The sequence below is a fragment of the Pomacea canaliculata genome, linkage group LG6 (genome assembly GCF_003073045.1).
Source record: "Pomacea canaliculata isolate SZHN2017 linkage group LG6, ASM307304v1, whole genome shotgun sequence".
Lineage (NCBI taxonomy): Eukaryota > Metazoa > Mollusca > Gastropoda > Architaenioglossa > Ampullariidae > Pomacea > Pomacea canaliculata.
The window spans coordinates 22,624,262-22,652,152 of record NC_037595.1 but is presented as its reverse complement, the minus strand read 5'-3'; the positions used below and the strand labels follow the sequence as shown (position 1 = coordinate 22,652,152).

Sequence of the window (27,891 nt, the reverse complement as noted above, 5' to 3'; positions counted from 1 at the left end):
CCAGAAACAAAAATGCACGTCCTTAACCTGGCACATTTTGTTGGCAAACTGTATCACGCCTCTTTTAACCTGGATACACAACAAGTAAGCACACCATTTGTTTGTAAAATATAACTCATTTATTATTGCTGCTTCATTGCGCAGTCTCTATCACAAGGGACACCAAGCATATATTCTAGCAGGACAAGTGGCGTCCACCACCACAGTGTTCACACTGTTTTAAACTCATCTAACTCACATCACCTGCAAGAGTCATTGTGTAATTTTGTCTTCTCTACAATTATCAGATTTTTGTTTCCACTGGCTTACTCCAGTTTTAAAAGGTGGATCTACAAGTCTTGATACACATATCCTTGGCATTGAAAAAGCAGCATAACAACTACAAACATAAGAAACAAAGAACTGAATTGTACCATGAAGATAGCCAATGATGTCCTCATTTTTTTAACCTAAGTAAACAATAAACTGTAGTAAAAAGAAGACACCTCACCCAAGAGTTATTTTAATTGTTGCATAAAACTGAGTCTTTCACTCAAACCAAGCCACCAAAGCCAGTCATCAGTTTCATCACATGCTACTGTTTAAATGGTCTGTATTATCTAAATATCTTATTGACATGTTCTGGTAACAAAAGCCAAGTAAATGAAATGATAAGAGAATTGAATAACAACAAATTTAAACAAATTATTAATAATTGATGACCTGTATGAAGATAACACAGCAAATCTTCTCATGGCAAGACAGTTTTGCCTGTCTCTTATATAAACACAGTAGATTATCATTTAAAACTCTTACTGCTCAAAATAACGGGTAATTATAAGAGTTTGTCTTTTAGCTTGATAAATGCATTAATAATCTTCAACCGTTTCGCTTATTATAGAATAGATAAAGATTGCAAATGTTAACTCCTGTATTCTCTGGCACATTCAATAAAATGACTAATCATGCGAAAAATAATGTAACAAGTATATCTGTTAAGAGACATGTAAATAACAGTATGATCACGAACTTATATCCCCTTAAATACTTAAATACACGTCCATGGTATGATTACTTCCAAAAGTAACAGTTTCTTCAACTAAAGGTAATTATAAAAGCTGGGTCTCAGCAGACTCTACATCCACGCACAGCTACATTGATGTACAGTGTTGCCCCATTGCAACAAAAATTAAGTATACATAATATCAGGCATTGCCGGTTCATTTAACAAGTGAAATAAGTGATGTGGTCGAGGAAGATGAGCTCATACAAGAATACGGGAGAGTTGGGCATGAGTCTAGATTTTTCAATGCTTATAAAATTATTAGAAATAGATGAGTTAGGGACTGATTTAAAACTGTAACTGTACTGCAAACAGATGAAGTATAAAATAAAGCATGCAGAAACTACAAGTACACCTGACATCAACATGAAAAACCAGTAATTGTCACAAACTGCAATAGGTGACCATAAAAACTGGTCTGTTTTACAGAATTATAACCATCTTCTTTGCTAAAAAAGTTCGAATAAGCAAAAATTAGACATTCCCAAACTTCGTAAATTATATTTCTGATAATTAATTATTGTCAAGAAACCCAAGTTTAAAAGCAAAGGTTTATCTCATAATTAGAAATTAAAAGAAAATAACATGCATACTGCATGCTTCTGGATGCTAAAGGACTATTAGTATTCCTTAGACAAAGAAAATATCTTTCATCCTATCCCAAAACTCCCAAGCCAATATCCTGAATATTGCTTCAATATTATTGAATCTATATTGTGTACAACCCATCTCAGCATGTCACTGATTTTCAAATGCACAGTTACATATATTGAAAATGAAACACTCCTTTAATATATATTACATGTTTGATTTCACTACCCTCATGAATATTACATTTTAGCCTTTCAGTGCACAAAAAATTTCTGTAACTGAACAAACACATAAAAATAAATCAAACATCATAAAACCCAGTCAGATGGAGATGTTGGGTACAGTCCTGACGAGAGGTGCGAACAGGTGGGTCTGGTGTATCTGGGTCTGTGGCTGTGAAAGGGGCCTAACCTTGGTCAGTGGATTTGTTTTCAGTGGATTTGTTTCCCTTCTTTCTTTTCTTTTTAAAGAAAGGTTGTAGCATTCCTCACTCTGGGGATTTTTTTTTCTATCATTTACTAACCACTAATGTGTAAACATCTCTATAGTCAAGTAGTGATGTAGTTAATTTCTACTGTACTTGTCCTAATGTTTGAAGTCTATATTACGTTACTGAATGAAATGTAGATATTGACAATCACATTGTAGGCATATTATTATATACTGGGAAAATAATTTTCAATTACAATTACAAGGGGCCGGAGAGATCATCTACCCCAGGGCCTGTGCTGGGTCTCGGTGGCCCTGGTTGGGTAACACTAGTGCCAGCCACTTTTCCCATTTCTAGCAACTTCCACATTTTGTTGAATGATCTTCAGAAAATTGCACATGTGTTTATGTGGTGCAAGAAGACACAGGACTACTGTAGTAAAACTTTGTAAACAGAACATCAAAATAAAAAAGAATACTTGTCAGCTAAAAATGGACCATGACTGCCTACTCCAGATGTGGTCTTGATATGACCAGTTCAGTGATCCATGCAAAAGATTGTTAAGTGATTTAAGATTCCGCTAGGATTTTTTTTAAAAGGCTCCATCACAAATCAGCTCAAATCAGGTAAAACTATTTCTGATACTGATATCAATTTTTAGAAAAATCTTGTGCAGTCATTATAATTTACAAAGGATCATAGCATAGTACAAGTAACACGTAGGTTTATGTGTCAGTTGACATTTCTTTATTTTCTTTCAATGTCTAAATCTAAACCCAAGCTTCATCTAAAACATACTGTAAGTATTACTTCACAGGCTCAAGAAAAATTATGCTGAAATCCAAAAATTTCCATGCACATAATATATCACCTCATAAAAATGTTCATAAAAAATAAATACCACACTCTTTTCAATTACTATGTTCTGGAGTTTGCAAGCATTTTACCCAATTAATTCCAGGGTTAGGTGGTACAAACTTGTATAGAGTTAAAGATTTTGCCATGTTATGGACTTAAAAATGTACACAATCTTCTGTGGGCGTAGAGTTTAGGACAGCTTCATTTTCTAAAGCACATCTCATTTAACTCAGCTTATCCTAACGGTGTCAACCAGTACCAGTTAAAGGATACTAGAAAAATTCTAACTTGAAGTCTTATCTCCTAGTCTTCTCTTTGATAAAATGTTTGCAAGCATTTTCTGTCAGCTATACCAGTCAAGATCTTCATTATGAATAGGCACAATAGGAGGTTTTGAACTGTTGTCCATGTAGACCTCCTCACATTTAGTCACCTCAAAGATATACGGTACTTTTCCAAAAATTGACACCTACATCTGGGAGACAGACTGAAGGTGCAATTAACATCACAATAATTGCTTTTATTGCATGACCAGAGTCATCACATTCATCACTGGTAAGGGTTATTTTTGCAACAGCTATAATTTGCTGGAACTGGTCTGGTAAAGACTTTCAGATGGTGTCTTTACCTGCTGTGCCTACTTAAACAGTCACCTCATGTAATACAAGCTTTCTACTAAACCTAAAATGTAATATTCTTTCACAGATGAAGCATTATTTGAAAATATGATATTTCATATTTAAATAACTAATGTTTGTCAGTTGTCACTGAGCAGGCTGCCCATGACTACGCACAGTAATATTGGAAGGGATGAGAGGAGCAAATGTGAAGATGACAACCAGCATGGCCAAGAAAAATACAAGTCCTGACACAAGATGACGTAACGTAAGGCTTGTAGATGACCAGTTTGGGTTGGACATCCACACTCGTAAGCGGCCTAATGCATCCTTTACCTTGGCCATGGTTTCTTCTCTGCTGACAAAAGACAAAACAGCTACTAAGTGGGTTTGTGCTGACCTCTGTGTCTCTCCCAGTCTCCTCCTCCAGTCCCTCATAAACACACACAACAAAATTAAACTACACAGCATCACTTCTTTTTTGGTCATATCTTGAAAGTATAAGGAACCATAAATAAATGATCCAGACAGAGGCCTAACCATTATTCCAATTCTCCCATTTAAACAAATAATGTAGAAGCCTGCTGCCATAGCAAAATTTAGTGTGAAGTATTCATAAAGAAACAGTAGGTCCCAGAATCATTGGTTGTAGGAGCAATCAATTGTAAGCAGTCCACCATGTCCAGGGCATGACATGTGAAAGCCAAACTCTCTTTAACTGCCTTTCACTCCAGTATTGATGGATGGGCAGATGTGTGTTCATGGTCACAGGTCAAAGCAACCCACAATCCACTTTAATGATTTGCTTGAAGGCATCAAGCTCTAAAGATGGAACATTTAGTAAAACAAACTTTGGTAAATAAAGACTTACAGTAAGAGAAGAAGAAAGGAGTAAACAATTAAATGGAGGGTAAGAAGAAAGAAAAGGCTTGTGTTATGAGGGAAGAAAGAAGATGACAAGCTATATATGCTCACAGCTCATCCTGATGGTCCTCCTGCTGCATGTTGTCCACACGGTCCATGATCTGCTCCAAGCTGCTGCTGATTGTAGTTTGCTGATTGCGCAACTCTCCTATTTCACGCCCCAAGCTGGCCTTCAAGCCCTCTTCATAGCTGTTCACATGATGTCAGAAGATCATGTATACTTCTAGAAGTAAGAAGACTGCTTTTACAAGCACACAGGGTGCTAAGACTGCAGTTGCATAATGTTTACAGCAGTGTCAACGATGATTGTGGTGGAGAATATGGTGGTGGTGGCTATGATGATGATGAGTTTACAAAAATTCTGAATGCAATATTCACCCCTGTCGATAGGCCTCCTCTTCTTGTGAATGTTGTTTACTGATTTTATTTGGCTGGTCTTTATCAACTGACCTAACGGACAAAGAATAAGTAAAAAATGAAATTTTAAAAGTTATTATAGATTCTAAATTTCTAAAACTACTGCTCTTTGTTCTGTCATTACTGATTCTTTGCCATCTTACCAGTTGTTTTGATTATTTTTATCAACATTTCTCAGGGATTTATTATGCTACTTTAGTTTCTGTATTTAGCCAAATACTGGTTACATGATATGGTAAGCAAAGCACTCAATACATAGTACCACTTGACAATATAAATTAACGACTGCTCTATTGATCACAATTAATGCATTCAAAAGCTTTCTCTTGTGAATATATTTTGAGAACCCTTCATTTTTTAATGTCATTACTTAATTTGTAGATCAGCATTATTTTAAAATATTTCAGGACACTCTTACAAAGTCTGAGAGGGCTAAGAACAACAAAAATCTTTAAAGTCAATATGTAGCATTTGAGTAGCATCATGTCATCTCATGTCACTAACGGTTTGTGTGCACTCAGAAAACATACTCACACAAGGACTGATCGAGCTTGTGAAAGGCCCATACCTGCTTCTCATTCACTACAAGTTTATAGTTGTTCTCAGATTTTTGAAAAAACATTTGGAATAAACAAAACACTCACTGATCACTGGAATTGCCTCTTGATAACTGTGAACTTGTAGAAGAGTTCTGAGAAAGCCTCTTTTGCCTTTCCAGCGATGCACGACGAAAAGAATTTGAGACAACATTGCGAACAGTGACATTGGCAGTGGCTGACTGAAAACGTTGTCGTGGTTCCTGTGTAACCAAATTTTAAAAATTTTAGCAACTTTAGAACTTAAAAATTTTCTGGTTTCATACATTCTTGGATCAAGACTGTACTTATCATATTGGTCATGTTATCAGCCTCAATTATCTATCACAATCTGAGGGTGAAAAATGGAATGCAAATGAAGACAACTTTAAACAGTACCCCAAAAAATCTCACAAAAGATCTCGCCGCCTGCTTTAAGAATTCTTAACAATGTATTGCTTAATAAAAATAATTAATGTACAAAAGAGATGTATGAACATCTAGCACAGACATTGGCATAATTCAACAATTTTTAATATTCTATAAAAATTATACCAGGCATTTCCAACTTGTTACAATCCAACATCTATGTACACACACAGATGCATGCACAGATACACACACCCACCATGCATGCACAGAGAACAAGAGACAGAGACACAGAGACAGAGAGAGAAAGAATAACTATTTGTTTTGTAGTTTGGAGTATATTTCTCTCCTCTTGCCAAATGTACGCAAACTAGATATCTGATGCACAGTCAAGCTTAAATTTTCATCTATTGAATGTAGACAAATGTTATGGTACAGAATATTACAATGTGATAACATTTAAGAAAAGGAAGGAGAGATATTGAGGGACAAAACCACAACCAAGATTAAAATAAACACCATTCAAGAAAAGGAGCAGATGAAGAATGATATAGATATCCTGTGAGAAAAAGAGGAAATGTTTTATAACTTAAGTGAAGATTGCTACAAGTTTGGAGAAAACTGGAATCTAAAGTTAGTGCTCGACTACAGCAGGCATATTAACAGAAGCAGAATACCTAAATTGTTAATTATCAACCAGTTTTGCATCCTTTAGTATTAAGTCATCACAGCATATGAGAAACATTTGGTGATATGAAAGTTAGTGGCAAAATGTGGAGTAATAAAAATAAAATTGCACCAAGAAAACACATAACAAGGCTAGAATTTCTGTTCTGGGAATCAAGTTACAATTCAGCAGTTTGTCTTTCATAGATGACACAAAATATAGATATATGGTATTTTGTCATGAAAATGAAGCAATTTTCTCATTTTTACTACATTTGTCTATATGATCTGCTGTCACATGGGTACATGCTTTTCAATCATGTTTGATAGGACACATGAAAGAAAGCACACAATCTCTAATACTTTATGAAGTAACTGATTACTCCAGGAGTCATCTATTCCAAGGTATTTACATTTTCAATCAGAAATGAAATATATATTAAAAATTATCGGCCAAAAAATTACTTCATGATTACAAAGCAGCATATATAAATGCACATGTATGCTGCATTTCTGGTGCATGTTTCTGAATATATATATATGCATACACACAGATATAACAATGTTAGTCTATGATTATTCATAAAAATGTGTTTCATCTTCTGCTTTCCATTTTTTTCACTATTATTTTACTCAAAGCTTCACTCTTACTTGAAAAAGCCACCAGACATCATAGAATTACATAACATGCAAGTGCCAACAAACAGGCTGCACAAAATGTGAAGACTTACCTCGCCATTCTCAAACCCTGCCTGTCTAGAAGTGGAGAAAGTGCTGTGGTGCAAGAAGTCCCCAAACACACCTGCTGAGTCCTAGGTCATGAAGGAAATATCATGCAAATATGGAGGCCAAGACTGCTACTGAGTACAAGCAGCTGCTACTTGACATGCAAGGGTTGAGAAAGTTTAGAGTGCATTCCATGACATCTGGATGAATAAAGGTACAAAGGTTTCTCTCTGCTTGGTGATAATTATAGTATCAGGCAAAACATTTGACTTCAAATCAATGAATACAAGGGCAGCTTACAGTAAGTAGACTACAGCACCCGATATAAAGTGAGCAAAACTGCATCAGCAGTTACATGGTTGTTTTGTTAGTTTGGCTGGAAAGTGCTTCCACCTACAGGTGATTTCACAGGAAAAGGATAACGGAGGAGGGAGGAAACTAGAGTACCTAAGAAAAACTTGGCAGCCAGCCCTACAAACAGGTACATATTTATGCAGAAAGTGTCTCAAGATGACATCTGAACCCAGGGACTTAATTTTTAGTTCTCATTTCGTTGGTGACAAGTGATTGCTTTAACCACTGCGCATTACCAGGTACCTCTTCAGCAGCTAAATCTCTGGCAGTGATACTTCATAGGACATATAATAGGTTATTTAATGATTAAAACCTGCTCTTACCACTATCGTGACTATTAGATACTATACATAATTACACACTTATACATTGCTTATAAACAGCAGGATATAAGAATATCATACATAGCTTATGAACAGCGCAGGAGATAGGGATATTATGATCATGCCTGAGCCTAAAAAGGTTCTCAGCAATTTTATCCTTCAGTACAATGATCTGTTTAAAAACGTGAATGATTTATGTCCAGGGGCAACTATTTAAAGAAAACAGCTATAAACACTTAAGGAAGATTAATAACAATACACATTTAACAACATGCAGACAATGAAAGATACAGGAGTAGTAAAAAAAGTGATGCTTGAACTGTGACAGCAAGCAGAAATAAGTAAAAGGTGATTGCAGTGCTTCATAAGTGATGTTGGGGAAAAAAACTAAAACTTTTAATGCTTGGGATATGAAATTACAGTGCTTGAGGCAGAAAAATGCTACTGGAATAAACAGCACAAGTTTATTCTATCAATAAATCAAAGAATACAAAAATATATATTTCAACAACATTTTTAAAAAAGTCAACTTACACTAGATCAATCTGTTCCTGATTATTATCATACAGTTTCTTCCTAAACACATTCATTTTTAGATAATTAGAAAGAATTAAGTGCTGATAAATGCTGCCAAGACAAAAGATATATTTTGTTGTCACCATAACGATGACTAATAATGTTGCATTCATATTATTTTATAGATTCTTTAAGTTGCATTTATATTATTCATATAGATTCTATGATCGAGCTCCATTCATTGTTTCAAAAAAAAAATCTGTTTTTTAAAGAGTAAAATATAATGTCCATTTTTTAAATCTATCCCTACAAAAAAATTCATATAGATATCTTGAGATTGTTCTTGATTATTTTCTGTAATACAAAAAGGAAATATATATATATACCGCATCAATAGTCCCAAGGTGGTTTAAATATAAGAAAATTCAATTTAATGTCATTCCCTCTCAGTCTAATGACTCAGCTCTTACATTATATACATTACTACAAATTTTATGGCAGAAGGATTTAGTTCACAAGTTGAATAAATATTAAAATTACAACTGTTATAATTTATAAAAATCCAAAGAAATAATTTTATTTTATTATCCTTCATTAAACATTCATATTTTGCATTTTTATTGCTTTATCCTACAGAATAGGAGAAATTTTCAGTAATAACAAAAAAATCTGATGTTAAAAAGAATTTCAAGTTCTCATCAGCATTTTGCCAACTGATTTTTTTAATTTTAAGTAAGACATAAATCTAAACTTATCATCAACTTTACAGTAACATTTCTTACATGTCTGATATATGAAAGATTGTGATAACAGGAATAAAATGTGTGTTTCAAAAGCAGAGTGAGAAACAAAAAGAATTATTTATTTAGAAGAAATAAAGTGCTACCGAAGAAGCCAAGGTTGAGTAGCCTAACACTCTACTTCTTACTCACATTTAAAGCTGCCTTTATTTAAAAAAAAAAACCTCCAGCTTGTAAAACAAATTCTTGAAAAATGTACCTACCATTGAGGAACTTGCTGTTAGAGGTGGGCTACCGATTCCCCCAAAACATCGTGGCAATACCACTTCACTCCTACGCCGAGCCTGGAAGTGGAGAGAAACACATAAAACTGATGATTGCACTTGTCAAAGAAAATTGATTCAGAAATGAAATCACCTCATTCAAGGGTGTAATGTTCAAATGGGACTGATTTTTGTCTTCATAAAATAATTCAGGTGACTTATATAGTACATTAGCAATTGAGGACATTAAAGCTGACAGACAAAAGTGACCTTATCAAAATTCAAACAACATAAAATGAAATCATTTGATGTCACAAAAGCTGTTTGCAAAATGAAAATAACCCCCACAAAACTAAAGTGGCCATTAAAGTTAAAAAAGAAATTAGATTAAGTGAGAGATCTTTACTTTCTCTGTGTGCATATACATATCTATGAAAATAAAACAGGTCAGGTATTCACCTGTACTTTATTTTATGCACTCTTCTGAAGACTTCCTTTCAACTGTTAAATATTAGAAATTTGTGAAACATGCAGCCACATTCAAAGGCATTTTAAACATCTAAAAAAATGCTTGAATATTGCTAGCACATTACAGTTTCACATTCATCAATGTGCATATCAAGCATGCTGCATGCAGCAAAATGTAAGATGGTAGATACTTGTGCAAAACACAAACAAGAATCCTGCTTGGCAAAGCAGCTGATCTGCAAGGATAGGATCAAGGCAACCTTAAAATATAACCATTTAACAGACTTTCACATGTCAAACTTGCTGAACATGTAAATACACACCCACAGTCTCTCAGATGCACAATTTATGTAGCAGTGAAAAACCCCAAAGTAGGAGACAGATAATGAAAAAATGTACAAAGCTATAGATAGTGCAAAACATCACATGCATGCAATTATCATCAGGTTTACATGTATTCATGCCTGTACATGCATATGTGAACACTTTACACAAAAGCAGAAAACTGAATAATGTCAGCAGGATGTTTTTCAGCATGGTGCAAATAGGTTAAACATGGCTGCATACAATGGTTGCTATAGAAGATGGGCAGGCTATGCCACAAACAGGCTAGCACAACAGCGTATTTGTGATAGTGTCAGGTTATATTTAGAAAAAAAAATCTTACATCAGAGCTTGTGTTCGCATCCAATTTTTCTGAGCTCTGGGTCAGAGAGTTAGGACTGGGGGAAGGGGAGTGGGATCTAGCACGCTGGGTCAGCTTGACACAAAGAGACAAGAAAATAACATTAGAAAAACCATTATCCATACAATCATAACCCAAATCAATGTAACTTAAACTAGGAACCATGCCGTGCTGGTGAAATATTTTGTAATCAATGTTATTTTATTGATTGCTCTGAAGGGCATAATGAAATGAAGAAACTGTCAGGTGAAGTCAATAGAAGGGGAAAACTGAGGATGGAAGTATGTGAAGGCTGGAAAAATAACTTGTGAATAGACACCTAAATGTACTTATCCAGGTAATGACCACCTATGCCGAGGTGTAGAACAGAGCGATTTTGTCGTTCGTTCATTCCGGCTGCTGTCAGACTTTTTAACAACAGTATGACCTATCGGCTGGCTTCTGATTTTATGCTTTGAGAACGGTTCTGCAGGTTATATGACTGTGGTAGTAGATGTGTGGGACTGAGTAAGTGTGTTGTGCGGTAGTATGGGAATGTTGAAGTATTTTATGCCCCTGACGTGGACACATGTATTTCCGCTGAGGATTATAATAAACTTGTCTTGTCTTGTCTTGTCTGTGTTTTACTGTGACCTCCCTAGTAGGGGTAGTGAGCACGGTCCACAATGTTCTGTGGCAGATCCTGTGACGATCCTAACCCTCTCTTTTTGCTGTCTTTACCTCCCTTGATAAATCAGGTACCCATTCCTGCTAAGCAGCTGCTGGTATGTAGGAGAATTTTTCAGCAGCAAGCAAGCTGGCCTCAATTATATGACTTTATGCTCTGTAGTCTATTAGACTACACTGCCTTCCTGACTTTAAAGATTGCAAGTATGAAATTATATTTGTATTCCAGTTACATATGTCTTCATGCAGTTTGTCTGGATAATTTGCATTTATGAAATATTAGATTGTGTTTTTAATGAAATAATGCCAATTGAAAACTGAACCCCGAGCAAACTTATTATTTCAAACAGGCACTCTGATTAGCCTGTTCTATAAAGCTTATCAGTTTTTCCATCTTTTGGGATGTAGGGTGTGGGATAATTGGGATTATATAAATACATGCCAAATGCCAGTCATGCATTTCCTTTGGGCATACAGGAAACACAACAAAGACTTTTTCTCTCATTTTTAAGCAAATGTAGACCAGTTTGTAATACATAAGTTATTTATAGTTTACATGTACAGTTAGTAGGTTTCCACAATAAGTATTTCTGTTGAATTGTTTTAATCAAAACATCAAACATGCTAAAAGGTAGTTACATATATTCACAAAGCAATGTCATTAGCATTATATTATTAATACAAAAATATAAACCAAGAAGAATTAAACAGTAATTAATTTTGTTATTGTGTTTTGGTGTCCTGAAAATCTGAGTTCATGCACCAAATAAAAGAAGCAGCCCAATGTTGGGTTTTTGTTTTATTCCATTAGATGGAATAGTCAGTGGAGTATATATATACTATGAGAGGTTAAAAATTATGATTTAAATCACTCACTCTGGGATTGTTCAATGCAGCAGAGACTGAAGCTGATCTCCTGTCTATCAAAAAATGTAAAAAAAAAAAAAAAAAAATTTCTGAACAACATAGATCATTGATTGTAAAAATATAAAATAACATTAGTTGACATGCTTTTAAAAATATTATAACAGTAACGTTATGTTTTTCCATCCTCCTTTACAACTTAAATGATAATCCTTCCAGATTATATGTTGCATTATAGGAAAGGTGCATATAATTTCCCCAAACAGCCATCATTTTGCTAAAGAACATTGTGTACATGTACTATGAAATAATGTGTGGAAAAAATGCTGTAGCTTACCACTTAAACCTCCGATGTCTAGGCCAATAGCTGTGGTGGTCTGAGATTTCTCACTCAAGATTCGCCTGAACACACACATATGTGCCCATGCACATAAAAATCTCCTGTACCAGCCAAAAACGTTCATCACAAAAACTAGGTTTTACAAACAAATCTTTGGTATCAACAAAGTTGACCTGAGGAGAACTGGGATATATATTGTATTTAAGCAAAGGCTATATGATAGAAAATGTATATAAAGCTGATTTTATCAAAAACTTTTCGAAGAAGAAGACAGTTCCAACAATCAGTTTATTCCTTTTAGTTCACCTTGCTTCCTCCACTTCTGATTGTTCTTTTCCCCTCAGTCGTCTGATATTTTCTGTATGAATGATCATCACTTCCATAGCTCTGGACATCCTCTTTTCCTGCAATATCATTAAAAAATGAATTACCTGTCCAGATTGTCCCTTTTTTGGTTTTTGGAATTATATATCATTTTCACACTTCTGCTTCTTCACTGCATAAAAATGCTTAGTAGCAGTAAAGGCTATGTGCACATATGACAAAGGTTAAGGACAGTAGCAAGATAGATAATACCAGACTTTGGAATATAGGTATTATCTCATGATACTGTACTAGCTAAATTTTCTGTCTGGACATTAAGTTTTCAGAATTAGTGTTCTTGCACTAATGTTAACTCCATGGTAATCACAATTTTTCTTTCTTTATGTTTGTTAGGCAGTGTTTGCCAATGTGTCTAACTATACAGTCTCTCAGCCCATTCATCTGCCTCACATTATATTAGTGACTTCCTGATGCACCCATATCTCGTCAGACTTCTGACAACTAGTATAGCTGAGCCTTTCCAACAGTCTGTCAGCCCATTTATACAATTCATTTTCCAGTTATTTCAAAAAAAAAAACTCAGTACCTGCTGCACAGCCCCAAAGACTTCAGCTCGACCAGAAAGCCTTGCTACAGAGGCTTCCAAAATGTTTAGGTGATGCTGGATTTTAAAGATGACGGTTTTGACCTGCTCATCATTACACAGCTGATTCAGAGTCTGAAACAGTAAAAGTTACTTTAAAAAACTTTCTTTCATCTTGATCCTTACATCTTGGCCTTTATTCAACTAAATGAAAGTCTCAAAGCTTCTTGCTTTTTAAAGACACCAAATAAAGCATCCCTTTGCAATGTAGAGTACACCCTTGACATTTGTTCAGCTGTAATCATTAAGTCTTCAGTTTAATGGTACCTGCAGAAGTGATAAGATCATCTTAAGCCACTGACATGGCCTGACTAAATTCTATTTTAAATTTTAATTCAGGGTTAAGTCAGTTTTGATAGTACTAGAAGCAGGAGATTTTATGGCTTACTTCAACTGCCTCCCTCAGTCCTCGAAGCTCTTTGTCAATATTTTCCTCTGTCAAGTCTCGAGACCGTTCCTGGATGCCTAGTCTTTTATCCAAGGTTAGACGGTCTGTCTTGAAAGCCAGCGAGAGACTGTTGAATCTACTCTGAAATATAGTAGGAACCTAAGTATCATTCCTCCTCTTTTGGCTTTTGTGAACTTGAACGATACATTTTTGATCAGAGGATGCACATGAAGCAAATATATAATGATAAATTTAAATGATTAAAAATCATGTAACCTGAAATTATATGTTGGCGCTTATTGCTCTTGTAAGCTGAGTGTGTGCATGTATGCTTATCTTCTGTGTATGTGCAGCTAAACAATAAAACATACCTCCAGTTCCTTATCTGGAAGCTGGTCAATGCTGCAAAACAGATGTACAGGTAATGAGCTGCATATAGACATGAAAACAGCTAATTGTTTTTATATTGGCTCAAACATTGATACACCATCTTGTGCACACCAGCTCTAAATTCCAGAAGAACTCATGGTCAGGTTTACTGGCAATGGTCATTTTCTGGGACCTGGCGCCTAGTCGATTTGTCTGCTACCATAATAATGTTTTGTATGGTCAATGATTTTTACTGGATGATTCCATGGTTCTCTGTTCTGATTGGACACATGAGTTTTTTTTTTTTTTTACCATGCTACATCAACACTGTCAGGAAGAGTGGAAAATACAACTGGTGTTTTTTTCTGTAAAGGTAAAATTAAGCATAATGGTGGGGACGATATGTAAGTAGTCCTGAACAGCTTAGAACAGACACCCTCTTCTCAAAAAACAAATGTTCCAGGAAACTAAAACCTAAAGCTGCATATAGTTTGAGTGCATAATTCACATAGTTATTTTGCTTTTGTAGAAAATGGGCTGTTGAGTTAATATCCTTCTTCCAGACTTCCTTCAACCTAGTGTATCTGTGCCCAATACCGCCCTCCAGGTATGAGTATGTATCTTAAATGTATCTTAAGAATCTGGTTGTCCAATCTGGATGATAGATGAGATTTATATTATTTCTTTTCAGTATCGGTGTATACTGATGTATTCAGTTTATTATCATCCATCCATCCTCGCTAAACGTCAAGCATATAGCCTGCAAACATTAAACAGACACGTCTGAAATAAAAAACCAACCTAGTCTAAATGCTGACATAAAATGAATCTTTAACTTACCCTTTTTTTGCTCTCAGGGCTTGAAGAATAAGCTGAGAAAGTCCTGCCATCGCACAGCTAGTATGAGAGCCGATAACAGGCTTCTCTACTAGGGGCAAAGACTGACTTATATAGAATCCATTCTAACTTGTATCCGCTAGACTTTCTCCTATTATTCCTAGCACGGCTAGGAGGTTGGATTTTCGTGAACTGTACATAGAGTTGCGACCATCTTCGCTAGCTTTTATCGGAAGATCTGCAAGGATATCTTTGGTAAAAAAAAAACTACAGCTGTGCGTGATTGAAATCGTTTTGTGGTTGATGCTAAGTGCTGATTGTAACGATGATAATCCGACAGGAAGAGTCTGGGAGAAGGCTAGCTGCAATTCCCAGCTCAAAGGCTACTCAACGGCTCAAAGCTGCATGATCTCTATTTGAAGACAAAGTCGATCGATCAGCTATGCCCCCTTCCCCCCATCGTTTCTTTTTGAAATAGAATGTTAGCAGATCAGATACGGGTGGCGCCAGACGCATAGGTAAAGACTACCAAATGAAAATGACAGGTTTGCGTATATGACTTAGGTTCTCAGTCATTTACACGCCATTCAGCGTCAGTTCTTCACTATAGAAGCTATACTGGGGTAGAGAGAGACAGACTATAATGATCGATATGCATTCGGATATTGGCCCCTTTCTCCCAACACCTCCGCTCAGCTCCATTCCTTAGCAGCAACCCGTGCAGTGTGACCGCTGAGTGCTGTTGAGTTGACCAGTTTGATGTCAAAGCGGCTAGCACTGGGTGCTGGGAAAACGAGCTTTAATGTCTTAGCTATACAACCGCTGGGTGCAGCAAAGAGAACGTTGATCGATGAAGCGCGGGTCGTGAGCTGCAACTACCGTGCAACACACAAGGCCGTCATCAGCACACCCCCGCACGTGCTGCTCGAATCCATTGTCGGCACGTGCAGGCAGCCGCGTATCGGCATCCAATGAATCGATGTCAGCTTGCATTAGGATAATGAATCCCCCTCGTCCACCCATGGCGCTGTGGCCAGAAGAAGATCCTAGCCTCGGGCAGAGTCGCATCTTCAAATACTTCTCGGCTGAAAAGGATGTCTGTTTCGCTGGGTGGTGTCTTAACAACCAAGGATTGGTGTATTCACTAAGGCAGAAGACGTATAAGTTATCGCTTGCTTGTCCCGCGTGTCGACTTGCTGTTGTCTCAGCAGGCAAGCAAGAGAAAAGACCCAGAAATAAACAAAACATGGATGTGCAAAACTATTTTTACAAAAATACTGGAAAATTTAGGCTCAGAACTCACTAATCGTTAAGCTTCTTTTTAAATTATAAAAACCCACACATAAGTCAAAGAAAGCAGATTTTCTGAGCTTGGGGAAATACAAATCTGCTTTTTTCGATAATAGAATAATTTGCAAATGTATTTCAGTCTACTCTCTTCCTTCAAAAGGTCACTCCTCAAATAGTATGTGTCTTTTTGCGTGCGCATGTGTTCATGAGTTTGTTTTTTTTTCTGAGTGCCATGAATTTGCTCTAGGAAGAGTGTGCGCTTTTTAAACACCTTAAGTATTATTATTAACCCCTATCTCACCGGAGCCTTGTCTCAAGACTCATTCTGTCTGTACGGGCGCAACATAATGGCCTACCACCACCATTATGAAGAACACAGAATAAGACCAAAGACCACCCGACTCAAGACCAGTGGTAATAAACTCTGACAGCGGATGCTGGTGTGCAGTTTAAGACAGCTGTCTGTAATTAGAAGGCGCCTGCTCCAAGATGGCCGACTGAATGTGTTTACAGCGGGTTAATTCAGCTTGAGGCGACTTAAAAACAGCGGATGTGTGCGCGTCTAGAAGGTATTCAGAGGTAGTTTCGTATTTTTATTTTCTGCATATGTTTGCGTGTAGAAGGTATTTATTGGGCTCTGATGTTCTTAGGCTTTGCTTATTTGTATTTTTTTAAAAAAATTCAACATATGCATATGTTTGCATTACAGAACGAGCGCTTAGGTTCATGTGCATTTCAACGCAGAGCGAATTCCAAAGGCAGTAGAAGTCTTGTATCCGGCTGGTTATTTAGCAAAAGAATTAGCCAGCTGGTGCTTCTTTCGTTTACAGACTATACAAACTTCGTTCTCTTGGTCGGTTGGTCTGTTTCCTACAAGTTGTGAGATCGTACTATGGTTGGAATAGGACAAGACCTAACCCTGCAATGGGGAAGGAAGCACAGCATCCGGGGAAAAAAACCAATACTCAAGTGTCACTTCCAAAAATGGAGCGAGCGTCTAGACAAGATTGAACCGAGAACCAAACAGTTCTCACTTCTACTGGGAACAAGCTAGCTTACACTGCGCTGCTGGACCTCTCCCACGTGATTTCTCTCGCAGCAAGAAAACATTAATATACATGTACAGCCAATAACTTGGTATCAGTTCTGTAAGAAAATACATCTTAGATGTTAATTTCTTGAAATGAATCAAGAATGAATCAGGAATTCTTTGTAAATGAATCAGGTAGGCTGCATCAGACACGTGCCCACAATAAGCGGCACGAGAAACTGCGCAGATCAGTCGTCGGTATGACAGCATGCAGATGGTTGTTGAGAAGCGAAAGTGCAGTAAGCTTTCTGTTATCTAAAGCGAGGCTAACAGACCTGTCATGACCCCTTTAGCACATAAGAAGAAAGCAACGACAACATACTTCACACAGTCGGAGAAATATAAGTACGCAGTGTAGGGCGTGAAATAATAAAAACAAATATCCAAAAGTTTACTGCCGACAGGCAGGCAAAATGCTAATGATGGTTAATTTTTTTTCCTTGATATGGCGCGTTTGTGTAGCTCAGAATTACCCCGGCACCTGCGGTCTCCATGCTTGACACATAGTTTCTTAATTAAAATGTTTCTCACAGTTTCTCAAAGGGACACATTTCTTAGATTAGATTTACAGGCACACGCTGAATAGCTCAGGTCATCTCAAGACTGCAGAGGTACAGCTGATTTGGTCACAGATCGCAAGCAACAGCTTAAAGTTCCTTCTAATCCTTCCAACAGGTACTGTCGTATGTGTGACTAAGCTTGTCTAATCCTTTAGTCTGCCAAATATGCTCGTCGACGTACCCAACCATCTTACGTGGGCAACGACAAGTGTTTTCCCTCTTCTGAGCATTTACGAATGTCAGAAAATGAGCTGTTTCCCTGGACAAGTAATACTTCGAGGGCTTCGAGCATGTCTGAGTGTAACTATACTGCAGCAATTAAGTGAATTTACACGCACACGAGCACGTACTGTTGCTTATCTATTAAACCTGACCAAGTGAAAAAAAGGTGTAAGCGGAAGAAGCGTCCTGACATTTTTTTTTTTTTTGACAGACTACGTTACATTGTGACTATCATCCAAAGACGTGTCTCTCAATACATAGAATTGTCCCACGAAACCAGGAATTAACAGATTCATCCCGAAAATCGTCCCACAACACAGGCTGTTCAGAATATTGTTCCACGGCCCAAGAAACTGTCAGAAGAAATCGTCACTGATAGGCTAGTCTGACATGACCAGCTCTGCCACTGCTTTGATAACGAGACCAGAAGAAGCAATCGCCGATACAGAAAAACTAAAGGTTAAGTATGACTTCACCAAGGGACACGGAGTGAATTTATAGCCACTCAAGTCCAGGAGGTCTAGCTGTAACATCAAAATCGTATTTTTCTGAAACTTTGGTGGACGACTGGTGATTGGATTGGCGTGTGCAAACCTACATTAACGAAGATAAATGACTGGCACATGGGTATGTTCGCAGACCTAAGATTGTTTAGTCTCAGTGGCAGTCTGTCTACAAGTTTCTTCCTGCTCATGGCAGTGGAGCGCTTTTACACTCTAACGCCCTTTTGTCTTGAAACAGCTTACTAATATAGTCGTACTGTCAAAATATGCATATTGAATCCTTCTACATGCCATGAACTTCAGCTGGATTCTAGCTGAAAAATGGTCAACGCCTAGAATGGACAAGAAATGAATGACCAAAATTTACGCCAGAGAGGAAACTAAGCACTGGAGAATGCGTTGGCAATAAATACTGTGAACATCCTTAAAAGTATGTGAAAGTAAAGTTTAAAACTTTTAAATGAGTGCTGAATATGGAAAATTTCAGTGGAGGGGGAGGGGAAGGAATAAATTAATATCGGGTTATGACTTTTAGTAAAAGACCGCCACAGAGAGACACAGAGGTGTGTGTGTGTGTGGGGGGGAGTGTTAGGGATAACTGTTTTTATAAGAACATTGGTCGGCGTTAACAGGGTTATATATCAACAACTTTTTAAAACATTGCACTCAAGTGTCCACTCTGCAGAAGAAAAAATCCACTAAGTGCAACGCTTTCGCAGAAAAAAAAACACACTTAAAATGACACAAACAGCTGAGTTAACGACAGCTGTAAACAAGGGTATGATGCAGACGTGGTATATTACCCAAGCAACTGCCCAAGTGCTTGATAGTAACTGATTTGTCCGCTTATGATGTAGACTCAAGAGTGTACTATCTTATGGAACGTGCGCGCCGAGGGACACTCTAAGTGAGTCCGAATATTTTGGTGGTGATGATCACTTTCTCCCAAACTGCTTTTTCCAGCTTGTAAACAATGTTGATGTTTTGATTGGGTGATAAATGACTCCCCTTTCCTCGTGATGATAATGTAATCAAGACGACTATAACATAGCAGCTGAGGAACTGATCAATGTACTGATAATGAGGAATGAAAGTATTTCTTAGACAGAAACCGTGTACAATACCTGCGGCCATTATAGGCGTCGGTAATAATGTCGCAGCACTTTCGAACATCATCCATTTTGTTAGTCGTGCACTTACAGCTCCGATACCGCACAGAAGGGCATTCACTAGATGAGTCTAGTGTCACCTTTTGCCAGGAAGTGAGAGATGTTCGGTCATTTCCAGGTTGGGAAGTATCCGAAGGAATCCACGCAGTCAGTTCACGACGTCCACAAAGTGCCCACGCACCAAGAGTACAAGACTGACTGCTAACAGCAGACGCCCTTTTCAACGTACAGGTGACACACAAATGAGCGACAGTATCAAGACAAGCAACTCGGTTCACCACCGACTCCCACTCGGTCGAAAACTTTTTTCTGGCAGGGCGATGGTCCGTCCTTATGTTTATCGCGAATTGCAGTCGTCCTGTTCCTGCACATTTCTTGCACAACGTGCGTAGAAGAAATTCGACATCCATAGACTGCATTATGTGATGTCTCGTCGGTTCTTAGGCGAAACGATTAACCTTATTGCTTGCTGAAGTGCAGTGGAAACCCAGTTTAATCTCGTTCTTCATTTATTAGCCAGTCTCTTTTGGCTGTTGACGAAACGTAGCTTAATGAAATATTACTCGTCCATCTACAGTAGTAGACTGCCTGGAAATTACTGTATCTTGCTATCAAACTGGGTTTATTTTAACATTGCCTTGCACATTTGTTGGACGAAATATTTCTAAGCAGTAGAATACATGAATGCTTTGTTTCAATCTACTGTCCACCAGCCTGTTTGCAGCAGCAGTACTAAATCCATTTCTTATAACAAAAGCAGTTCACTCAGATTTTTGGATTTACTTAAATTTGGATGGTCAGTGACAACCATTAAAAAAGTATTTATAGCAGACTGTATACGTTGAAACGTATTGCTAGAAAAGCGCCCGAGGTCGAAACAGAACACTTTCACATTGACAAGTTTTGCTTTTTCCTCTCAAACTGAACCAGATAATCCACGGGATTGTCTGACCAACGAGGAAGTGACGTAACTTGTCTAGTTTTCTATCTGCCAGTACTCGCTCACAAAAGGAATGGGGTCAAATCATACCCGGTTATCTTACCCGCGATAAGAGGAAATGCACACGTGCATGCTAGAAGAAGAATGCGTTTATTTATCAGTCCTTTTATACCTAAGATACTGACTGCTACCGTCGCTTCTTTATTAACTATAATAATTTTCCCCTTTTCAATAAGGAGGCAGTTTATTCACGTGGGTCCAGTAGATGTCGCCCATCACATGCGACACTCGCATGTCTTTCTCTGCGGCCGTATCAGGTATAAAGTTTACTCACTTAACACAAAAACTGACGGAAGGACTGAAGACGGGAGGATGAAGAAAATAAATTTCTTACGACTTGTTCTAGCCACTAATGATGCAGCTTGCTGAAGGAGTGATAATGAAAAGTAGCCATGTCACGAGCTTTTCTCCCTTATCTCATCGCATTGTATGTATAGGGTACTTGTGAGTACAAGCAAGCAAATATAGGTCTGTGTACGTGCGTGTAGTTGTCAGTACGTAAGCTATCCCCACTTGGGAATGATGGTACCCGTGCTTTCACCCACATTAATACAGATACGGCCATTATAAGAGTTGTGTGTACATACCATACTTTTCTTTGCTGAAAGTACCATTTACTTCTAAAAGCGGGTTGCCGGTGAACTATGACAAGTGGCTGACTCCTTGTGTCAGTCTCCATATCTGTGCTTCGCCACATGTGGCTGGGTGTCAAGATATCATCTAATCATCGAAAGAGGGAAGACGGTATAGATCACAGAGCCTTGGCGATTAAGTAGCCAATGAAGCGCGGGCTTCATGGGATGCTAGCGGAGGTGTAGAGGTAGGGAGAGATATTGTTTGGAGGCTGGAGCCAGCTGGTCAAAAGCTAGAATAATAAGTATGTCTTCATCACCAGTATTAACGTGCGCTACAGAAATGTGCCTAGGAATGCAGATAACCAATTCCTACGACCATGCTTACAACGGCTTGGGTTGTTGGTAGCTTTAACTTTAATGAGTCTGTATGATGGCGAACTTGTCCAACCTTTTAATAGGATGCCACATTCACAGAGGGTGCGAGTCCTTTTGCTTTATATCTCTTGAGTATACAACAGCAAGAAGTCTTGAAAAACGATTGCTACCTAATCTGAGCATTCCTACAAAAGCCACAAACTTCAGCTGATGCACGTACCTGCTGTCATTCATATCCACGTCGCCGGTTGAAAGACCGAGCTGCTTGAGAAAAGAGTCTGGGATGCTAGGGGTCACGGGGTCGTCGGAGGGTATGGGGGGTGTTAAGACGTTCCCGCTGTTCATGACGGGGAATAGGTCGCCATCTTGTGAAGTGAAGGGACTTTCGGACGTATCGAAGTCAGCGGAGACGGTTTCTCCCGATGCCGCCGGAGGGGCGGCGCTGAGTGTTGTCTTCTCTTTGGCGTCTGATTCTACATGCTCTGACAGCTCGGGCATCTTCATCGTCTTCATCTGCTCCCGTTTCTTGGCCAAGTTGGTCTGAAAGACAATCAATCAATCAATCAATCACTTGGTGCCTCAATCAATCAATCAGTCAATTAATTTCGAGATTAACAATGTTCTAGTATTCAGCATGCAAATGAGCTCTCCTCATCTCGCTTCCTGGTTTCATGTTATGCTGACATGTAGAGGCGCAAGAGACAAGCACTTGTCTTCTCGATTAGCTATTGTGTCATGTCATAATGTCAACTGCACTGGGAGTAATCGTAAAAAGTTTTTCATGTCGCAGGCTAACAAATTTGTTTCTGTCTAGTAGCGAAATCTATAACACTCTGATCTCTTGCGGGTTTTGTAATAATGCTAAATGATAATGATATGATTATACCAATTGTACCAATTCAAAAATCAGTTTAAAGACGTTGTCATCGTCTTACATTTCATACGGATTGATGATATCCTGTGAAGTTAGGAAAACTGTCAATAGTAAGTCCATTTAAAGTCAAGTATAAATATTTCACGTGTTAGATGCAGGTAAGTAGTTTCAACCTGTCACTACATGTGACTATACACCCTTTATATCACATTGTCAAGGCTACTGGAAAACACGTCATTATAAATAATGCGATTTTGTTGAAAAAGCTTTTAAAATGACAAGAGTATCTGCGAAGAGTGCACTCTCACACACACACACACACGCAGAGAACTCCCTTCTTGAAAAAGACTCATAGCCTAACAGAGCTAGAATTACAGGAATTGAAGTCGTATACTGTTCGGAGGCTGTAGGTGTAATCGAGAAGCGACCTCAGAAAGGGTTATGGACCGTACCTAATCGAATTCATGAGGCGTGAAGAGACGCGGACCTCGGAAATGGGTAATTAGCTAAATTCCACTTGCATCCAACATAGTACTATGACCTTGTGTGGATTCCCGTGGCCGAAGAGGTAAACCAACACCGAAAACATAAACATCTCTAGTAAACAGCCTCAGGTGTGCCACATAGTCTTTGTAAGTGAGAGACGTGATGCACTGGGGACAAAAGTTACCCGAAAATACAGTCCACAGAAAAAAAAGATGAGATTAATCATGTTCTCATCGATGATGCTGTGTCTGTCTGAGATGTTCTCATCTTTTGCATTCTGGCTCCATTTGAAGTATACACATCGTATGCAAGAATTAATTGAGCACAGGAAGCGGAATCGTTGATTTTTTTAAGATGTATTAGCGAGTGTCTTCAAAGCAGCCAAGTCTCCCGATTACTATAGTCTCCATGGATTTTAGTGTGTGGTCGTGGATGGCATGAGATTTAGTCCTCGAAGGCTGACATCTAAGATACTCTTGTGAAGGCTGGGAAGTAAAAAAAGCTGAAGCCACTTATTATTTGTTGTTATTGTTGAAAAAAATGAGGACATGGAGCAAGTCTTGTCTTAGCAGATCTCTTACCTCAGTCGGGCAACAGACTTGTATCAAGGCATCAAATTTACAGGGCATACCTAATTAGTCTCGTGTCTTTGTGTAGCAGGTTAAATTAGTCCAAAGTCGGTGCACTCCTCGCGGACATTAAATAAAGAAAGGTCACATTTTTTAGCAGCAACGTAGCAGCTATTCTGCCCGAGAGAGGCAGCCTGGAAGCGAAAGATGCCTGGAAAATGGCTGTAATGCGCTTCCGGGAAAGACCCAGTTGTCAGTGTCTCGTGCCAAAACGTATGCCATCAGATGTTAAGGTCGTACAATGGCTTCGTCTTCTGTTCCATCAGACTCCTGCAGCATGACATAATACACAGAACAAAGGCGACCTTCGCAGGGAAGCCGAGCACATAACTACCAGGTGCACTTGCAAGACATCAAAGCTTTCTTCAATAAAAACATACCTAAAAAGGTTTTGCGTAATGACTTTTAAAAGAAAATCCAGAAAACGAAGCGTGGAAATGAAGAGCTGGTGTTTGTAAAACAATCGCTGGCGGTAGATTGAAACAGGATGTAGACACGGTGAATAATAAACAGCAGGAGATGAGCTGTTTGGCATGAAACGACAAACATTTCGTTGGTTAGCAGGAAATATTCTAGTGATATTTGTAAAGCGTTTTTCGCAAAGAAAATTTTGAGTAGTGTTTTGTGGCCATATTATTAATATATACCAGTAGTGCACCTGGTAAAACTTGACAGCAGGTAGAATAAACAAAGAAGGTAAACGAGATAGGACCGGAGGGAACGAGGAAAAGAAGAATGAGGGAGGAGGGCAGATTTTTACCACCTTTTACATTACTGTTTGTTCATTGATTACATCTTGAAAATTTCAGCGCTTGATCACGAACTAATATGCCTCTGTGATGAAACAGCTTATGTTGCAAGAAGTTACCTTTGTCTTGTTTACGGCTTCGTTTTCTTCTTGCATAGCTTTGTGTTTACCTGCGCTAATCCTTCTCTACATTTTCTTTCCTGTTAGAACAATATACTCTATAGAACTGTGGGTGGTTGAAAATGAATCTCTGAGGCAGTATTACATTTAGTCATCGTCACTTTCTTTAGAAATGCATTAAGTGATGTATTGGTGTGTAAATCTAGAAACTTAACATGGATCGCACTTTCAGATAATGCTGATAACAGAACTATAAATGTTATTTAAAACATCAATGAAGATTTTATACTCTAAATTGGCATAAAACCTATTGGATTAGAATCTCTCGCGATTTGCTTGTTCACACCACACCACTCTTTTTTGGTTATGGTTAGCGTACATGCTGATACTTTAATTTTATTAAGCTATTGTGTAATAAATCACAATCAAACGGATCAGGTTTCCGCCTTCAGCCGAGGTAGCCTTTTCTTTTCTGAACTGTTCATGTACTGTCCTTATTGCTAGTCCACCTAAGCCTGAATTTTATAGCACCTCTCTACACACACAAATATGCAACACAAATGACTTTGATCTTCAGCCGCTGTTCTTCTCGAGTTTTCGAAGATACTGGGGGTTGAAATTCTACTCCATAATAACTTATAAAAGAGTCTAGTGTGTAAGTTAACTCCTATCGAGAGTGGAGAAAAAGACAGTGACGGTGATATATTACTTCAAGGTGGGTGGAGGGAAGGAAGTGGGTGTTTTACGCCGAGCCAGCAACTAAGGCTGTATCATGGCAAAGCAGCAGGCCATGTAAACAGGTGCCACATGCAGAGACGGATCAGCGGGCTCGAGACAAGATCTGACCCCAGGACAGCTAGTTCTCACTGTATTGGTATCAAATCAAATCAGACTTTATTGTCTGTCGAGGAGACCATAGACAGAAATTTTTCTTTTGCTCACAAGGGCAGGCATACTTACTCATACAGACAGTTAACACACACAGTTAGGAGTAAAGATACATGATCATGGTAGTTTGAATCACCCTCAAATGGTCAATGAAATTTCAATACTTTATATTTCTTGTATATATTGAAAAAAAAGCGCTTACCGTTGGGCGACTTCAAGGGGAGGAAACAGTAGGAAAAGCTACCAAACGGGAATCACAATACATTCTTTGAAACGACTTTAGTACCATGGTAGTTCACAAATAAAAGCTGGTGCTCACAGCTGTTCAGTCTTTAGAAAGTTATCTGCACACCACTCAAGTAGTTTCTGGTACAAACTGTTTGTAAGCGCAGACACCACATGCACTCGTCGCCCTGGCTAGATAAGATCGGGTCCTCTCCTCCTAGGCAGACGGATGGAGAGATAGAAAATGGGTCATGCGGAAGTAGTCTGCATAACTCTGCCGAGCGAGACGAGTAAAAAGGTAGGTGGTGGCTGAACCAGACGCGAGTACCATCTTTAACACACTCACACACAAGCAAACAAATTTCTGTCCTCGCTCGGAGGCTCGGTATCGGCAACAAAAAACGAGCTTCAAGGGAGGTTACTTACATGTGCACGTTCACGCCGCCCTCCTCTGTGCGTGCGCCGCTGTTCTATTGTATCTCAGAGTTCTTTGCTTTACCTCTCGGTACCTGCAATCTGCGACTGCGATGCGCCACGTGTCTAGGGGAAAGAGAGAGCTCTGGTGCCAATACATGACAGCGCAAGAATAGCCAGTGACAGCCTAGTCTCTCTTGATTCTCCAGGCCTGCATCGTTCCCGCGTGAATGACCTGACAGATTGCCGCTAGAGGGAGTTCTCTTGTTGAGGAGACGGCATCTGTTGTGTTCTCTCTCGCTTGCAAGCATGCTCCTACTGTCTGATGCTCGTGGGAATGTGTGTCCTTAGATCACTTTACAAAATCCGGGAAACTGTAATCTTAAGCGCCTGAAGGCTGGTATCGTCTAAACACACTGCTATCGCTGTATCACTTTGCTCTCGTTTTCCTCGTTTCGATGCTGCACTGTGATTTCAAGGGAAAAATCCACTTGTTTAAAAGAGACTGCAGGCAGATTTTATTTTTGAGGTGTCATATTGAGGTTGTTGACTGTGGAATTCAGTGTAGCCCAGTCTGGAGTCTGTCGTGTATTAAAAGAGGCCGAAGAGTGATCTGCGATCTCTTGTGAGCTGTGAGCATGAACTCACTGTAGGCGACTAAATTACAATCTTCCTATTCCTTATTCCATTATTTCGTGGCTTAATTAACTTTAAAAGCTTTGTTTCCTTCGTTTACTAAACGATAAAATTTATATACTTACTTTGGAAAAGCTGGCTCCATTAATTCAAAATGCCGGTTACCCCTCGAATATATCTTTTCTCTGAACGCAGATTAATCCACAAGATAATCTGAAGGAGATATTCAGGGCTCATTCCTTAGGTGTACTGTCAACCTAAGCACGGCTGTTTGTAAATACAATCAACCTTGACCTCCAAAATGTGCTTTGATTTTACGACATAATCATTTAGCTTCTGTCCCACAGACTGGAATAAAACCTAGAAAGCTAACACGAAAATGATCACGAGACCAAAAGGGATGGTTCCTACAGATAAAGCCAGGGTCACAGCCACAGTGCTGCCCGAGCTTATCGCTGGCCTGCAATGTAGCTCAGAGGAGTGCACGTGGAATTAACAGAATGATGCCAAGCAGCAGGGCCATCCTGTGGTTATGCTTATCATCACGCTGCTGTAGAGCAGCACGTGATCTTCTCGTGATGCCATCATGTACAAAACTTGTCGAAAGTTCTAGTTTTATCATAACCTTAGGGTTATGTTACTTTGAACAAAGCAGGGTATCTTCTGCAGGCATGCAGGGAAATGCTTCGCTGAATCTCACAGATGCGGATTATTTGTTCGTAAATATTTAGATTTTCAAGTAGAATAATTAATGTTATCGACATCTGCTCGCGGGCATCATGTGTGTGTGCGCGCGCGCATCATGCATATATATATATGTGTGTGAATTGGTGGGAGGAAGGACAGTGCCTGTGTCTCATATGCTATCATCAAACGTCATTGTAAATACCTCTTGAACGTATTGGCGAACCCTGCCACTCATCCCACTCTGGGACCGCCACTTACCAGCGCTGGGGGTGGGGTGGGGTGGGGGAGCAGTGGCGACTGCCCAAAGCACCCCGCTGGGTCCCAGCGCTAACAAGTGCGTATGTTGTACCGGCTTCCAAAGGCCCCACAATTCTATTTACCCAAGGCACCACATCCCCCTAGCAC

At 38.7% G+C, this 27,891-nt stretch overlaps 1 protein-coding gene across 4 annotated transcripts; it reads right to left on the bottom strand.

Moving 5' to 3' along the window:
* Positions 1 to 96: 96 nt before the first annotated feature.
* Positions 97 to 27,258, bottom strand: LOC112566097. 4 transcript variants are annotated; one of them, XM_025242063.1, is made up of 15 exons: positions 26,925 to 27,258; positions 22,000 to 22,319; positions 14,161 to 14,191; positions 13,790 to 13,930; positions 13,345 to 13,476; positions 12,741 to 12,838; positions 12,432 to 12,496; positions 12,107 to 12,150; positions 10,547 to 10,639; positions 9,412 to 9,492; positions 7,221 to 7,301; positions 5,524 to 5,678; positions 4,841 to 4,912; positions 4,514 to 4,651; positions 97 to 3,896 (listed from the first exon to the last, which is right to left on the bottom strand). In XM_025242063.1, exons 2-15 carry the CDS (start codon positions 22,290 to 22,292, stop codon positions 3,686 to 3,688), a joined length of 1,635 nt encoding a protein of 544 aa, XP_025097848.1. In that variant the 5' UTR covers positions 22,293 to 22,319; positions 26,925 to 27,258; the 3' UTR covers positions 97 to 3,685. The 4 variants fall into 4 exon arrangements, with proteins under 4 accessions (XP_025097848.1, XP_025097847.1, XP_025097849.1 ...); XM_025242062.1 differs by lacking the exon at positions 26,925 to 27,258 and adding an exon at positions 26,176 to 26,460; XM_025242064.1 differs by lacking the exon at positions 26,925 to 27,258 and adding an exon at positions 25,727 to 25,951.
* Between the last annotated feature and the right edge of the window lie 633 nt (positions 27,259 to 27,891).